Raw genomic sequence first — 18,157 nt, forward strand, 5'->3', positions numbered from 1 at the left:
CCCAAAACAAAATTTAACTTACCAAAAGTTTTTTGCTTGAAACTGATGGCTTTCTATGCATGCAATAATGGTTTGCTGTCCATCTATTTTTTTACCATATACCTTATTGGTAAAGAAAATAAACACAAGAGTGAATTCAGGGCCACAGAATGTCCAACTTTAAACATCTATAAAATATTGAAAACTGTATAGAACTGTGGTAAGAACATATAAAAGAATACAAAGTAGGTCATCACTCCAATATAGTAGGTAGGAAAACAAGTACTGATACATCAAATCACAGATTCTTAGTGGAACATAAAATAGCGCACAACAGATGAAGTACAACTTATTGGGAAAAAACTAATTGTACTCTCATATGTTCAAAAACATTTCACAATCTCAGGGGTTGTCATTTCTCTAGACATTTAAAATAAAAAAGTATTGAGACAGAAATGAGAAAGTTAATTTACTTATAACTGAGAAAGTTCACTAAGAGAATGCCTATAATGAGTTGATGATGTTTTAATATTTGATTTCTTGCCAACTGTTTTAAAAGTAATGAATAATTTGTGTCTTTCAATCCCCTGGGGACAAGTGAGGACTCTAACTCAACCATATCACCTTATCCTTGTGTTATTCTTCCAAAAGAATTCTAGTCAACATGCTTATAATTGAAAGAACCTGTACGGTATTTCAGGTCATGGTGCTATACTTCTCAAATAATTACTGAGAGTTAGATACTTAAGGGAACCATATGAATTTCTTTCCTAGCCAGGCATCTTCTAAGAGTGAAATAGGGTGGCTATTGGTAATAATAACAAAGTTGGGACAGAAGGTATTAACCAAGATATACAGTCTTCTTAGACTGGTAGGCAGAGGCCAGGTTCACAGAGCCTTGAAAGCCATGTCCAGAAGTCTGGACTCTTTCCGAAGCGCAATGCAAAATCTTTGAAGAATTTTAAGCAGAAGATTTTCATAATTTGATTTGCATTTCAGAAGATCACTGGTTATGGAGAAGATCACAGAAGCACAAATGTAGGGGACTAAAAAGCATACTAGGTACAATTTTATGAAGGAAAAGAAAAGTACTCCTACTTTCTATCATTATTTTATCCTGAAAATAAAAAGCAGGTTAAATCTATGAAAAAAACCACATTAAAAATATAAGAAATTTGGTTATAAAACACACAAGGAAAAGATTTCACTTCCAATAATTTTATTTGTTTAAGATCTTGTAATTTAATGAAAAGAAGTTTGCTGTAAGCTGATGGAGATGAGTCATGAACATGAGATTAAAGAATCTCATCATATCATGTTCCTCTAACCAACATATGAGAATTACTACTTGAATTTAATTCAAGGTACAACCATTTTTCCATTTTTAATGATTACAACAGATTTACTATTTAAAGTTTCTTGAAAAAACTAGTAAACATTCTCAGAAGTATTTACTTCAAAAAAAGAAACATTGTTACTAAATGTCTATTCTGTGAGTTAGTATAAATTTCAAGATATTACAAAAACACTTGTCATATTTACATAGGACAAAAGAAAAAAGTGCACATTGGATGACTCACAGTGCAGACTCCATTCGGATAATGTTCTTTTACATAAGCTCGTAGAGCAGTTTCTACTGAAGTTCTCCATGATTCAATTGCATTTTCTGCTTCATATGGTCTTGGATCAGTTGCTTCCTTTCTTAAGTGATCAAACTTGAAAGAGATTCTGTTTTTTGGATCCAAAAACTTTCCATTTCCCAGGTCACCATGTTCTGTTATCAGTACCTTCGACGATTCAATGAATTTTGGGAAAAAAAAAAAAAAAAGGAAAAAAAAACTTTAAAAAATAGTACTTAAATATACTGTCATATTAATATACATTCCTTAAGCTTTTTCTTTAAAACTATAAAATTCTACTCCAAGCAACTGATCTAACCATATGGCATAACTAAAATACTTCAAATAATTAGACTATAAAGACAGTGAGGGTGGTCTTATTCAGTTTACATCAGTGGATCCCATTTTCTCCCAGTATAACATCCAGCTACCCAGTTGGGGGGAAAAATTCATCTTTTAATATCCTGCTGGAGTCAGGTTTGGTTTGGTTTTGGAGACCTACGAACAGGTTACTAATTTTATTATCAGTCTCCAGTCCCCCAAAACTGAGGAACTGGTAATAACCTTTAATGAGAATGGCTACAAAGGAATGATTTTAATCCAGTTAGCATCCTCTTCAGTGTGTCCTACATTACTCCTGGGGCCACAATTTCACCTACCGTGAAGTGCCTGCTGATTGTTTTTAGTAAGCTTATCACTGACAGTTGTTTTCAATTGACTTCTGAATTTAAAAAAATTGTAATTTCTTTATTTATGTATATATTTCTTCATACATGCATAAATTTGGTATTTTATGCTTTGTTTTTAAAAATTTCACTCTTTCCCATGCAACTCTCCCAATATTTGACTCCATATCTATATCAGGACTCCCCCATCCCTCTGAAGTAAATTATGCAAACATAGAAGGTACCCTTTTAAATTTTTTCCAGTCATGTTATTCCACAGATACAGATAAATACATACACAGACACACATCGAGGGGTTTTATTTGGTCACTGTTCTACGAGAATGGAATGAAAATGCACACATAGTTTTCTGCATGTGGTTCTTTTCAACATCAATGACTTACAGAAATCCTTCAAAGTCAACTGGTAAACTGCTCACCATTCTTTTAAATGGTTGCATACTATCCCTTGATATGGATACAACATAATTTACTCTGCCATTCCACTATCTCTTTATTGGAGATATATCTCTTTATTGGACCATCTCTTTATTTCCAGGCTGTTATCTTTTTAGGGGGAGGATCAAGCACATTAAAAATGTTGAAGTATTATTGTACATCTATTCTAACCTGCTAATGTTTCTATTTCCATTGGATGCTTCTATTTCTCTTAGATTCTCAGCAGTGAGAACAGTAGGTAAAGTTTGTATATTTTTAATTTTAACACATAATTAGATTGCTTTCTGAAAATGGCTGTGATAATCTACATTTCTAAGAACAATAAATGAGATGTTTCCCTTCATATTATCACCATCAACAAACACAGAGTTCTTGTCTTCAGTCTGATGAGCATAAAATATATCTCATTACTTTAATTGTATTTCTCTGGCTGAATCTAAATATCTCCAAGTTTGTAGACCCATTTTTTTCCGTGAGTAAATACCTTTTAATATTTTTTATCTGAGTGGTTTTTTTCTTATTAACTTGTAAGTTTCTTTTATTTAGGTTATTTGTTTTATTCACGGTTATTTGTTTTATTCTACAGTTAAAATAATTGATAGGCCGCAAAATGCCCATCTTTTTCTTTTACAATTTCTGGGTTTCTAGTCTTAAGGTGGTTTCCCTTGCCCTTAAACTACACATGTAGATGCTTTTCTCTGAAAATTCTAGTCATTTTACAAATTTTTAATCCATTTGATGTTCATTTCTATACACTCTATGTGACAGAGGACTGGTTTAACTACATGGTAGACACAGTTGATAGAAATCAGTTGTACCAATACCCTTTATTATATACCTGTCCAAATTATAACCTTGTCATATATAAAAATATTCATATAATTCTGAACTTGATATGCTGCTCTCCTGATCTATTTGTCTGCACAATTCCACTCTGATATGACTTTACACTGGCCGTAAAGCATCTTCTGCTATCAAGCGATACAACTGTCGCCACTTTAAGAAACATTTTTCTAAGTGTTTTTTCAAGCATGGTTTTCATATAAAGTTTGTGAAAATTTTGACCAATTAAAAAAGCTATCAGGATTCGAATCAAACTGCATTAAATTCATACTTTAGTTTTTATATAATTTAACTTTCTACTTTAAAATGGAATTCACTATGCTTTTCATTTGCTCAGAAACTATTTTATGTTCAAGAAGATATCCATCACTTTTTTCACAATCCCATGCACTTCCTGTTAAGGTTTATGCTCAATATTTGTTGTTTGGTCACTAAGTCATGTCTGACTCTTTGCAACCCCATGGACTGTAGCCCACAAGGCGTCTCTATCCATGAGATTCCCCAGTCAAGAATACTGGAGTGGGTTATTTCCTTCTCCAGGGGATCTTCCCAACCCAGGGATCAAACCCATGTCTCCTGAATTGGTAGGCAGATTCTTCACCGCTGAGCCGCCAGGGAAGTCCCATGTTCAGTATTACCACTGTCTAAAATGAAACCTCTCCCCCTCCAATTATTTCTAGTGTAAAGTCCCCACTTGCCACAATAGAGGAAAGTTAATGCATTTTGTATACTTACCTTAAATTCAGCCATCTCACAAAATTCTTTTAAGTCTAACAGATTCTTTTAGTTGGGAGGTTAACTTATGGGAGTTTCTCACTACTTCTAAATATAAAAATCATGTCACCTAAGAGTTCTCTCTGCTTCAAAAGCCTTAAGAGTTCTCATTCTCTTGTCTCATTTGCGACCTGCCCATTGATGATACATAATGAAGGTGACAAGTTGACATATCTAGATAGTTTTCTATTTTAACTAAAATCACATTAGTGTTTGTAATTTACTACTGCTTTTTGTTAAACAGTCTATTATATTTAAGAGGTTCTCTTCACCTCTGTTTTACATAGGGTTTTTGTAATGAGGATTGGCTGCTGGATTTTTCAAACCCCTTTTCACTGTCCTTTGATATATTGTTAAGACTTGTTGGCTAACTGATAGTGCCATATATTGTCTTGGATCCACTCCTACTTTCCATAATAAATTCCATTTAGTCTTGACGTATCATTCTTCTGATATACTTCTGGATTCTGTTTGTCAATATTTATAAAGTTCTGAAATCTACAGTCATATGAGAAATTAGTGTGCGTTTTTTGTTTTATATTTATTAGGTTTAAGTATTAAAATTATGAGAGGTTCATAAAATGAATTTGGGAGCTACCCAACATTTTAAAAAGATGCACTCCCTGGATCCAGCAAATCTTTTAGAGATTTACCTAAACAAAATGATGGTCCGTGTGCTCAGAGGTATAATAATGTTCAGCACAGTATTGTTTATAACAGTTAAAATCTCCCAAGGGAAAAAAAAATTTAACAGCTTTATAAAATGAAACCCACTATAAGCCTCTAAATATAAGTGTGTGAATTTACACCCATGCATAAATCTATTTGTCTTCCTATCTATCTATCCAGATTTACTTTTTCCCTTCAGTTATAAGTCATCTTCTGTTTAGTCTCTCTTTTTCCCCTGTAACTAGATAACTAGGGGACCACATATTGCATAATGCCAAATGCAAGCTTCAATTAGCCACTGAGACTGTTACTACTTTCTGTTGTGTTTTATCTACAAGTTCCTTCTTCATATCTTTTATATAAATTGTGCCTCATGTAAGCATAATATGAATACAACTACTGTTCAATTATCAGTAACTTTAAGCCAAAAACTAAAAAATAAGAATGCTAGTGACTTTTTGTGGCTTTTCTTGCTTAGCAATTCCAACTTGCACTTTGGAAAGAAAAGATTTAATAACTACTAAATGCTAAGTTACTTGCATGAACAACTGCAGAATTCCAGAGTAACCAAATTATGACATAAATCTTACTAATATATATTCTAGATTTTGTATTAACATAGGATTGATTTTTTCCCTATAAAAAACAATAAGGTAGATTTAAAGCAATTATCTTATAAAAGCTTAAAACAATTACATTTGAGTATTTCTAAAAAGGACTTTTTGCATTATTGGTCTCAACAAAAGAAACTACATTTTCAATTACTTTGCCCCTAATTGGCTATGGTTAAAATAAACACTTAAAAAAATTTTTTTTAAACATACCACTTTACAATTCTTGCAGGATACATTAACCATTATAAGTGAAATAAAGAAAAGCAGATCCTGTGTTTATGTGAAACGTACATACCTGATCTTCATAACCTTCAATTTTTACTGGGGTAAACTGGTCCAAGTTATATTGTGCAAATGCACTAAAAAAGAAAAAGGTCGGTTATTTAAAATTATGTATTTAATGCTCTTAAAAAAAAAAATCACAAATAATTCACTTGTCAATAAAAGTCTTCTGCACTGCACATGACAAGTTAAATAAAACTGTTAATTCTCCACTATTGATCTTATATTAGGTATATATTATATAGATATGGCTTTATAAAAACTGATGAATGACATCCAGCTCTCAATATTTAGCTAGTACAGGCCTCACTTATCACATCCACAAAAAGAGGGGTTTGAACTAGATGACTTACAAAGTTCCTTCTAGTTCAGAAAACACTCCATTTACCCACTCATCATCCATTTACCTACCTCTCCAACATGCAAATATTTACGTGTTAAGCACTCTGTTAGACATGGTGAAACCAACAATTTCTCTGCCCCTACAGCCCGATCACCCATTTCTAAGTCACCTGTTCCCGTAGCTAAGATATTTTTACGCCCTTTACTACGAGTCACTCACATCTTTTACTTTTCACCATGTATTTCCACTAATTTCTCTTATCTATTGTTCAAATTCTGTTCATTATTTAAACTCAGCTCAAAAATCATCTGTAAATAGAAATTTTAAATTTCTTCCTTTGGGCTCCATAGGCCTTTGATATTGGGCTCCAATATGCCTCTATACTTTCTTCAGTTAGCTAGAAACTGAACATGTCTGACTCCCCACTGGGAAATCCCTAAGAGGTTTATTTGTCTCATCATCACAGTAAAGTCTGGTATTCATACATCTGTTAGATATAAGGCTATTTCTGGATATTTCAAAGTTTTCTAGATTTAGGAGTACCAAATCTTCAGTATGCCTGATTTTACTATGAAATATACTGAATTTATGCCTTTTAGCAAAGATGTCCAATTAAAACCACTTTTTAAGAAAACCCATGTTTTCTTCCCCTTACAAAAAGACAGGAATTTCTCAAAACTAAATTAAAAAAAAATTAAAAGAGTTAAAGCAATAGGAAAAAGGCAGAAGGTGGAAAAGAAGTACAGAGAAAGAGACTGCTTGTTTTAAAGAAATTCAATATCAAAAAATGAAATGGAAGCAGCAACAGGACGATGGCTATGCACTTACTCTGATGAAACTGCCACTGGGCTACATTCTAAATGTTTTTATAATGCTTTTCAAACTTACGTTATATAGCTCTGGACAGTCTCAAGGACAGGTGATACATTAACTTTTGAGGATGAAACCAGGTTTGGAGATACTTCAAAAGTAATTCAGAATCAAGGGAACAATGAGGCGGGGGTAACACGATGTTTGTTTGAAAATTATTTCATAGAGAGGACAGTATAAATCAGAGTATATAGTTCTAAAGTCAATCAATGTTTTAAGGTGTACTTCTGTACTTTACAGATAAGCTCAGAAATCTGCAAAATGAATTTGAATAAAGAGTTTTGAGAAATTCTGTACAAAGATTAAAACTGAAGTCAACAGAAAGAATCAATACTTTCTCTCCTTATTCATCTAGTCAGCAATCATTTACTGCAACTATAACCACATGCAAGAAAAACTGATGTTTCTACTCAAAGTTTTGATGTTTTCTGAAGTCATACTTATAAACACTTTGTTTTTACCACTAGGTACTGGTTTCCTCAAGGACTAATCTTAAAAGATTAGAATATCAGGCATTTAATGTATATACCTCTTAAAATATGGACCAGGACTGTCCCTGAAATTTGGTTTATAACAAAAGAGAAATATAGCTCACATTTCAAGGAAATTCAATTTATTTAAAAGTAACAAACATCAGATAAATACTACTTTGGATAAATAAAATTTCAATGCTTTCATCATATTTTATTCAAATGTATGACTATTTCATACCACTTATATAATTATGAATATTTTTGTGACCTTCATTAAACTTTATTCTGCACAGGAAAAACTTCTTTCAACAAATCAAGTTTCTTATTTCCTTAACTTAAAAAAAATTCACTAATTTTTGCACCTACATGAAACAACCCACATTTATTTACCACAAAGAACTCAGAGGAAACAATTACTCTGAAAAGTACTGTTGTTAAAAGGTCACGAACAATGTACATTTCCTTTATTTTTGTAAGACTTTTGTCAACATCCTATATGCTATAAGAAAGAAAATTAATTTTACTTGGATATATAATTTAAAAGGTTTAAAGAACTTAGGAATAAGAGGCCATTCACTCAGAAACTAATAACTGAAGTCAAAGATATCAAGTAAACTGATTTCTATCAAGCATGTCAATCATTAACAGGGGTGGAAGCAACCCAAATGTTCATTGACAAGTGAATGGAAAAACAAAATGTTTATCCATTTTTTATCCACAAAACACACACACAGCAAGTGTTAAAAAGGAAGGAAATTTTAACATGCTCCAACACAGAAGAACTTTGAAGACATTGTTAACTAGAAAAAACCAGTTACAAAAGGACAAATACTGTATGATTCCAGTTATAAGAGGTATCTGGGGAAGTCAAATTCATATAGAAAATAGGATATAATTCCCAGGGGCTAAGAGGAGGGGAGAATGGGAAATTGTAGAGTTTCCTTTTGGGAAAATTAAAAAAAAGTTCTGGAAATGGATGATGGTGATGGTTATACAAAACGTGTATGTACTTAATGCCAAAGAATTGTGTGCTTAAGAAACATTAAAAAGTTAAATTTTATATTAGGTATATTTTTCCCACAATAAAAATATATAAACATTGCTATTAAAAGATAACAGGGCATAAAAGACCCCTAGCAGCTTGTACAATCTTGAGAATGAAGAATAGAGCTGGAAGAACCACGCTCTCATATTTCAGAGTTATGCTACCGGGCTGGTCCAAAGGCTTGTTTGGGTTGTTCCATAAGATGTTAAGGAAAAACACAAATGAACCTTTGGGCCAATCTAATTCAGAGCTACAGTAATCAAAACAGTATGGTGCTGACACAAAAACAGACATACAGGTCAATGGAACAGAGCAGAGAACCCAGAAATAAATCCACATACTTATGTTCAATTAATCTATGACAAAGGCGGCAAGAAATTCAATGGAGAAAAGACAGTCTCTTCAGTAAGTGGTGTGGGAAAACTGGATAGCGACATGGAAAACAATAAAATCTGAACATTGTCTAATACCATATATGAAAATAAACTCTAAAGCCCCAACTGTAAGACTGGAAATCATAAAACGCCTAGAGGAAAACACAGACAACACTCTGATATAAATCGCAACTAGTTTTAGATTCATCTCCTAAAGCAAAGTAAATAAAAGGAACCTAATTAAACTTAAAACTTTTTGCACAGCACAGGAAACCATCAACAAAACAAAAAGACAAATAATGAAAAGGAAAAAATATTTTCAAATGATATATAACTGATAAGGAATTAACATCCAGAATATATAGAAAGTTGATACAAATCACAAACAAAAAAACAAACCACCTGATTAAAAAACAGGCAGAAGAATTGAATAGACATTCTTCCAAAGAGGGCATACAGATGATCAACAGGCATACGAAAAAATGCTCAACATTACTAATCATTAGGGAAATGTGAATCAAAATCACAGTGAGATATCACTTCACACCTGTCAGAATGGCTAGTATCCAAAAGAACATAAATAACAAATGCTGGAAAGGATGTGAAGAAAAGGGGACCCCCCCTACACTGTTGGTGGGAAGGTAAATTGGTGTAACCACCATGAAAAACAATATGGAGCTTTCTCAAAAAACTAGAATCAGAACTGCTATATGACCCAGCAATTCCACTCCTTGGTTTATATTAGAAGAAAAAAAACTACTTCAAAAGGATACCTGTACCTCAGTGTTCATAGGAGAATTATTTCCAGTTGCCAAGATGCGGAAGCAACCTAAGTGTCCACCAACAGATGAATGGATAAAGAAGCAGTAGTAATTATGTACTATGGGACACTACTCAGCCATAAAAAATAATGAATTTTTGCCACTTGCAACAATATTGGTGGACATGGAGAGCATTTATGCTAAGTGAAATAAGTCAAAGGAAGACAAGTATTGTATGGTATCACTTACACGTATAATCTAAAAATAGGACAAACTAGTGAATATAACAAAAAAGAAACAGACTCACAGATATGGAGAACAAACGTGGTTATTAGTGGGGCGAGGGAAGGCGGGTAGGGCAAGAAAAGGGTAGGTGATTAAGAGGCACAAACTATTACGTATAAAATAAATAAGCTACAAGGATGTATTGTACAACAGGGAATACAGTCAGCATTTTGTAGTAATCACTCATGGAATATAGTTTTAAAAAGTTGTGAATCATTATGCTATATACCTATAACATATGTAATATTGTATATCAACTATACTTCAAATTAAAAAGTGGGGAAAAGATAATAGGAATTTAAATCAGAAATGTCTACAAGTCTGCTGAACTTCCACCTTCATTAGAATTAACTCTTAAAATACAAATTTAATTGATAAAGCCTTCAAACATTACAAAAAAAGAATTAGAGCAAATTTCCCCCATTAGTCAAGATTTCACATTCTGGGTAGTATTCTAAGATGAAAGTAGGTGGCTGTATGGATACTGAACACTCTTTGTAAGGCATCTTAAAAGTTTAATTTCATCATTTTCAAATGAGTAAAGAAATTAGTTAAAAAATGGGTCCACAGGCCTTATTCAAGGAGGTGGGAGAGGAAAAGAAAACAAATTATTTCTCCAAAATCTTAAGAAAGTTGTAGCAAGTCATGATTGTGGTCACTGGTCCAAAGAGGACATACTAAGGTTTAGAACTGCTTAGTGATTCTTTGAATCACTCACAAATCTAGTAAATACTTATTAAGTAAGCATGGTTCAGATACTATGTTAGGTATTTATGGACAAATAAGTTTCTAACCCTCAAAAATCTAGTTTTTAAATTGAAGTACACTTGATCTGTAATATTTCAGGTGTACAGCAAAGTGATTCAGTAATACAAACATATACATTCTTTTTCAGATTCTTTTCCACTATAGGTTATGATAAATTACTAACTATAGATCCCTGTGCTATATAGTAGTCGGTCCTTCTCAAATATCTATTAGGATCAATCATTTAACAGAAAGTTAAGCTTGCATAAAATTGAAAGTATCACAATTTCAAAAATCAAAGTTTCTAAAATAATTTTATCCAACTGTGCAAATGCCAAAACGTAAAAGTATACAGGCCACACACAATGAATACAGTTTCATGTTATAGTTGTGTCTCTATATCCCTCTGTGGTCAAAATATTTCTCTTCTAATCTAGTACATATATATGAACTTGATGTACATGTATCTGTTTCATGGATTAGTACCTAAAACCCCTTTAAAAGTTTCTCCCATTTCACTTTAGTTAAGTTAATGTAGTACATAATACTTACTGGGCTGCTCCTTCCCTGAGAAGATTATCATTATTAAGTAGTAACCGAACATCTGCAAAACAAACATTATGTTTTCAGTATTACTATTTTCCTATATTTGAAATTTCCATGGACTGAATTTAGGTTATTTCAGTCATGTATTAACCTCCTACCCACCCCCCAAAATATGTACAGAAGATCAAAATATTACTGTGATGACCAAAATAACCACAGAAACACATCATGGTATTAATAAGAAAAGAAAAGATTTTGGAAAGGAAATAGGAGATGTAACGAAATAAAAATGTTATTTCAAACGCAGGCAGACTGTAACCACCTATATCTGTAACTTTCTTCTTTGTGTCTCCAAAGAATAAACTGAAGATAAGCTACACCAAAAGGATGATGTGAACAGACCTGCAAAAGACAGGACTGTGCCTCTTAATGTGACAATACTATTATGAGTCTCAAATTAATTTGCTTTATGGATGCAAAAGATTGAGGACTATGCCTGTTAATGTGACAATACTACCATGAGTCTCAAATGAATCTGCTTTATGGAAAAAGTGATTAAACAAGAAACAGCTTGTGAACACAGTACAGATGTAGGCATTTTGTTTCTCAGACATCTCATGTTCAACAACAGATGAATGTGTTCAGTTGGATATGGGTAACTACTTTACTTGATTGAGTAATCTCATTTTGGTTGTTGATTCTTAACTTTGTCCTAATTTTAGACTCAACTATGCAGACATGTATCTATTAATCATTAAAACAAAGCTAAAACTACAGCTTTTAGTTGGGAAAAAAAAAAATCACAAAATTTCACCAGAAACCAAACAAAATTCTACTCTAGTCTTGGTATATTTTCTTTCATTATTTTCCCTACACACTTGGCTATTGTACATAATTGCTATCATAAAAATACATATAACAAAGTATCCTAATTTTTTCATTAAATGAAAATAACACAAATAACTTAAGAAACTGGTTAAATATAACACAGACAATAGTTATTATAAATAGTGTAAAATTGGGCTTCTAGTAGATATAATGTAGATATGCATTTATCAACATGGAAATAAATATACAATAAACAGGAAGGACAAAACTCATCATGTATAGTACTACACTTATGTAATGTTATATATACATGAGTTTAAATTTAAATTGCGAAATGTTTGAAGCATTTTATTCAAACAGTGGAGAAGAGAGGGTAGAATTCTGTGTGATTCTAGATTCTCTTCTGCACTTTAGAAATTTTAGAATGACTACGAATCAATAAAAACATAAAGTTATTCCAAAAGAAAAAATATTGCCTATTCACATACCTCTTTTCAGCAGTAGGTCACAATTTTAAAAAAAAATCTCTTTGACTAACCACTAATATAACTCCAATTTGATTTCTAAACTAACTGATTTTAAACAATGGAAGCTTCTGCCTGAAAAACTACAACAAAGATATTTAAAATTATAGATATTCCTATCTCACAAAGTAAACTGGCAATTCTACTTGACACATGATTCCTGTATCTTCAGTATTTAAAGCACAAGCATTAACAGTGGTATTGCATGGTAGTGTCTCTTCTCCCATTTAAATAGGAAAATAATTTAAAAGCAGAATCTACTGATCCTGTTATCTTTATTCTGGAAAAAAAAAGTTCAAACTTTTATCATATGTAGAATACAATGAAAGAAATAGAGAAGAATTTGAATAAAATAAAAACTACTCTTAAAGGATGTGGTTTCAAGTCACACCACACATTAGAACAATGGGTGATGAGTGGGGGTCTAAAAAAAACAAAGAACAGTATACATTTCAGAGCTCCTGCTGAGATAACACATCAGTTCCTGAAAACTAAGACCAAAAATCTATGTTGTAATGATTCTAACACAGTCAATCTGGGAAACAGTATTTGGGAAGCACTAATTTGACAAGATTATGACTCTGCATTTCTAACCTTTGTGGCTTCCATGAAATTATTCTGATGTTAACATTATCAACAAAAACCGCATAAAAATAATCAAATGTATATGACATTTTTTTCCCTTCAAATATTTAATTCCTTTTTAACACTAATATACTCCTTCAGTTAAAACCTACATAATATCTTATATCCCCCACTTACATTCCACAGCCCAAGGCCAGGCTTACTGAATGACTTATCCTGAACGCCCAAATCTACTGAACCTCAACACAGAATGTATCAACCCATTAAGTTCCAATGAGACTTACAAAAGCAATTTCTAGGACTCATATATTCTTCAAGGGTCTTTCTGATGAACACATTTGTAAGGCATTTAACTCAAAACAGTAAGTGAAAAACTTATCTCAGAATTATATTCTTGGCTCTGTAAATTGTATAGGAGTTTGGGAGCCACTGACTTCAGTGCAATTTCCCCATTATCAATTTAAGTTAAACACCAATTTTGACCCAAGGGAGAAGAGACTCTGTCTTCTTTAATGTCCCAACCATCAAACTTATTAACATATATTTAGATTAAAAAGGCTGAATATTAAAACAGAATTTAAGCCCTACAGGAAACAGAAGTATTTTTGAATTCTCCCCAATTTCCCAACTTATTGCTTCAGATTTTATAGTTATCTTGAAAGGGAGAATATTTTAACTTTCAGATTTTTCACAATATAGACTACCATTCTTCCTGAGTGTAGCTCAGTAGTTAAAATTTTAAAATATGTAACAATTGCCATATGTTACTCTATGTACTAAATTATACATTAATACAGTTTATGGATAATTTAGGGGGTTTTTCTAGGGTATTTTAGGATTTGAAATGGCTGAGCTATTTTAAATTCTAAAAGATGATGCTGTTAAAGGGCTGCATTCAATATGCCAGCAAATTTGGAAAACTCAGCAGTGGCCACAAAACTGGAAAAGGTCAGTTTTCATTCCAATCTCAAAAAAGGGCAATGCCAAAAAATATTCTAACTACCACACAATTGCACTCATTTCACATGCCAGCAAGGTCATGCTCAAAATCCTCCAAGCTAGGCTTCAGCAGTACGTGAACTGAGAACTTCCAGATATATGAGCTGGATTTAGAAAAAGCAGAGGAACCAGAGAACAAATTGTCAACATCTGCTGGATCACAGAAAAAGCAAGGGAATTCCAGAGAAACATCCATCTACTTCTGTTTCACTGACTAAGCTAACGCCTTTGACTGTGTAGATCACAACAAACTGAAAAATTCTTAAAGACAAGGGAGTACCAGATCATCATATCTGTCTCCTGAGAAGCCTGTATGCAGGACAAGAAGCAATGGTTAGACCCGGACATGAATAATGGACTGGTTCACTGTTGGGAAAGGAGTATATGGCTGTATATTGTCACCTTGTTTGCAGAGTACATTATGTGAAAGGCCGGGTTGGATGAAGCACAAGCTGGAATCAAGATTGCCAAGAGAAGTATCAATAACCTCAGATATGCAAATGGCACCACTCTTCTGGCAGAAAGCAAAGAGGAACTAAAGAGCCTCTTGATGAAGGTGAAAGAGGAGAGTGAAAAAGCTGACTTAAAACTCAACATTCAAAAAATGAAGACCATGGCATCTGGTCCTATCACTTCATGGCAAATAGAGGGGCAAACAATGGAAACAGTTACAGACTATTTTCTTGGGCTCCAAAATCATCACAGATGGTGATTGCAGCCATGAAATTAAGACGCCTGGCTTCATGGAAGAAAACCTAAGACAGCATATTAAAAAGCAGAGACATCACTTTGCTGACAAAGGTCTATACAGTCAAAGCTATGGTTTTTCCAGCAGACATGTATGGATGTGAGAGTTAGACCATATAGAAGGTGGTGGTGATGCTTTCAAATTGAGGTGTTTGAGAAGACTCTTGAGAGTCCCTTGGACTGCAAGGAGATCAAAGCAGTCAATCCTAAAGGAAATCAATCTTGAATTTTCATTGGAGGGACTGATGCTGAAGCTGAAGCTCCAATACTTCGGCCACGACGTGAAGACCTGACTTATTGGAAAAGACCCTGATGCTAGGAAAGACTGAAGGCAGAAGGAGAAGGGGATGACAGAGGATGAGATGGTCGGATGGCATCACCATCTCAAGGGACATGAGTCCATCACATCTCCGGGAGATGGTGAAGGAAAATGGAAGCCTGCTGTGCTGCAGTCCATGGGGTTGCAAAGAGTCAAACACAACTGATTGACTGTACAACAGCAACAATTTTTGCCTCATTTTTTGACTTTCAAAACTAATCTTTTCTGACGTGAGATTCCATTATATCTTATGCTATGAATGAAAATGAATGATTAAACTTCTTAAAAAACAGGTTTAAATAGCTTACTCTGGAGTAAAATGTTTAAAAAATGAAACTGAATACCCATGTATAAATTTAATTTTAAGGCATAGTAAAGGCCAAATAAATATATATGAAATAGAAGTAACACATTTTAAAAAGTACTTATGGTAGTTTATTCTCAAAACTGTTTTAAAAAAGTTTTGTATAAAGATCACTACAAGCCATTTTCTGTATGACTGTCTCAATGTTTCAACCACATTGTTCTTACCGTTAAAGAGGAAGTATTTTAGAGTTTTTACAGCAACCAGGAGACTATGTTATATTTAAATTTCTCATCTATGGGTGAGCAATTATAAAACTGTCTGCCATATAGTGTGAGGTTTAAAGAGGCATACTGTTAACTGATTTATGAGCTATAATTTAAACAACAAATTTTTTTACATGTGATGTCATTTTCTAAGCAGGTGAAACAGGCATAGTGAAACAGTGTTTCTCCCTTTCTTGGCTGTTCCTATCAATCTACTAAGCTTTTCTTTAAAAGAAATACAAAAAATGCATCTCACAATACCAAAGAATAGTAAAAATTAAATTTTTCTTGTCTTTTTAAATGCTTTAATGTTATTCTTTTAGAGGATTAAAATTTATCAGGTACAACAATCACAAGTCATAAATATATTATATGGTAGACCTTACATAATGCAGATTGACAAAAATTTTCATTGCAATTCAGAAAATACAGATTTTTCTACCCATTCTCTTTAGCTCAGTTACTGGTTATATAACTTATTCTTTAAAGAATGAGTACTGGATATATCAAGCCTTAATGTTATGAATTAAATACTCACCATTAAACACTTCATTAAATTCTCCAGGAGGAGCATGAATGATGAACTTGGCTGCTATACGCACCTGAAACAGAAATGAAGATATAAATGTTACACAGCATAGGCCTCTGCTAAAACAACCAAAGAACCATGCGGAATTATACTGCTTCAAAATTCTATTGAAAATGGCTTAAGATTTTAAAGACTGACTTTTTTTCCACTCAAACACTGTAATGTTATTACTCTTTTAATTATTTGATATAATCACAATGCATAAACTGAATGCCGATAAAATATACATATTACATATAACTAATGCATTTAACGATTCAAAGCTGCCTACACAGAAAGATTTTCTTATAAGCAAATTTTTCTTTTAAACTAAACTGGAAAAAAATGACCCATCAAGAAAATTTATATGTATGAAGAATTAAGAAACACTTAGGTACAACAACAAAAATATACGTGTCTATACAGTCAGATGTGCTTATCTATAAAGTCACAAATTAGTAAAAAGAAAAATGTAGAAAGGAAGAAAGCATAAATTCAAAATGTTTTGAACATGACACCTGACTGAATCTTGGGGGAAATTTTAGCTCAAAAATAAGTGAGAGACAAATATCAACAGGTATGAAACTGAAAATTGAAACTGTTAGTCACTCAGTTGTGTCCGACTCTTTGTGACCCCATGGACTGTAGCCTGCCAGGCTCCTCTGTCTGTGGAATTCTCCAGGCAAGAATACTAGAGTGGGTTGCCATTCCCTTCTCCAGGGGACTGAACCCGGGTCTCCTGCATTGCAGGCAGATTTTTTTCCGTCTGAGCCACCAGGAAAGTGCCATCAACAGGTAGACTGACAGACATATTTCAAGAGAATATGGGCTCTATTACAGAGATTAATACAAATGAATACATACATATATATATATATTTTGAAAGGCTAGATGACAAGCCCAGTATTATCATTTAGTGAAGAAATTATGAGTAATTATAATAATTTCCCAACCACTATACAATAGCCTTCAACTAAGCTGATCAGTGATCTTGTCAGAAATGTACATTCATGAGCCCTACCCAACCAACTGAATCAGATTCTGGTAATGAGGCCCAGAAAACACTACTGAGAGAAGCTTTCCAGGTGATATTTAAAATACCCACTCAAGTAGTCACTGAATTAACGGACCACACTTGGCAAAAACAAAAGCCTTATTTCATATTGTCCACTTGTCACTGCTCTGCTGTAGAAACTAAAAATAATGGAAAAGGAAATAGTCCAAGATCTAGTAAAGAAATCAAACTTATTGTTAAAAGCATTTCAATAAATAAAAACATCAGGTTTTCTTCTAACAGGTATTTTAGGAAGAAATACCAGTTCTATACTAATTACTTCAGAAAACAACTTCCAACTTTTTAAAAAAGAACAGCATTATCTTATACCAAAGAATAAAATACTATAAGAAACACAACTCAAAGACCAAAACCCTCCTGAAGGTAAATGCAAAAATCCTCTCAATAAAATATTAGCAAATTTAATTAAATTATATATAGAAAGGATAACACATCACAACCAAGTGGAGTTTATCCTGGAAATTTAGGGCTGTTTCAATATTTGAAAATAAATGATAGTAATTCATGATATCAACTGATTAAAGACGAAAAGCCATAACTACCTCAATAGAAACAGAAATTTATTTAACAACATTCAACGACCAATAATGGTAAA

At 32.9% G+C, this 18,157-nt stretch overlaps 1 protein-coding gene across 1 annotated transcript in view; it reads right to left on the bottom strand.

Moving 5' to 3' along the window:
* CAPZA2 (capping actin protein of muscle Z-line subunit alpha 2) overlaps positions 1–18,157 on the bottom strand; it is a 54,644-nt gene that overhangs the window by 10,669 nt on the left and 25,818 nt on the right. The window contains exons 2-6 of the mRNA XM_065938570.1: positions 16,458–16,521; positions 11,354–11,405; positions 5,917–5,980; positions 1,560–1,766; positions 23–102 (exon numbers count right to left, since the gene is read on the bottom strand). Of these exons, the coding sequence (XP_065794642.1) occupies positions 23–102; positions 1,560–1,766; positions 5,917–5,980; positions 11,354–11,405; positions 16,458–16,521 (467 nt within the window). The remainder of the gene's footprint in view (positions 1–22; positions 103–1,559; positions 1,767–5,916; positions 5,981–11,353; positions 11,406–16,457; positions 16,522–18,157) is intronic.

Source organism: Muntiacus reevesi, chromosome 6 (genome assembly GCF_963930625.1).
Source record: "Muntiacus reevesi chromosome 6, mMunRee1.1, whole genome shotgun sequence".
Lineage (NCBI taxonomy): Eukaryota > Metazoa > Chordata > Mammalia > Artiodactyla > Cervidae > Muntiacus > Muntiacus reevesi.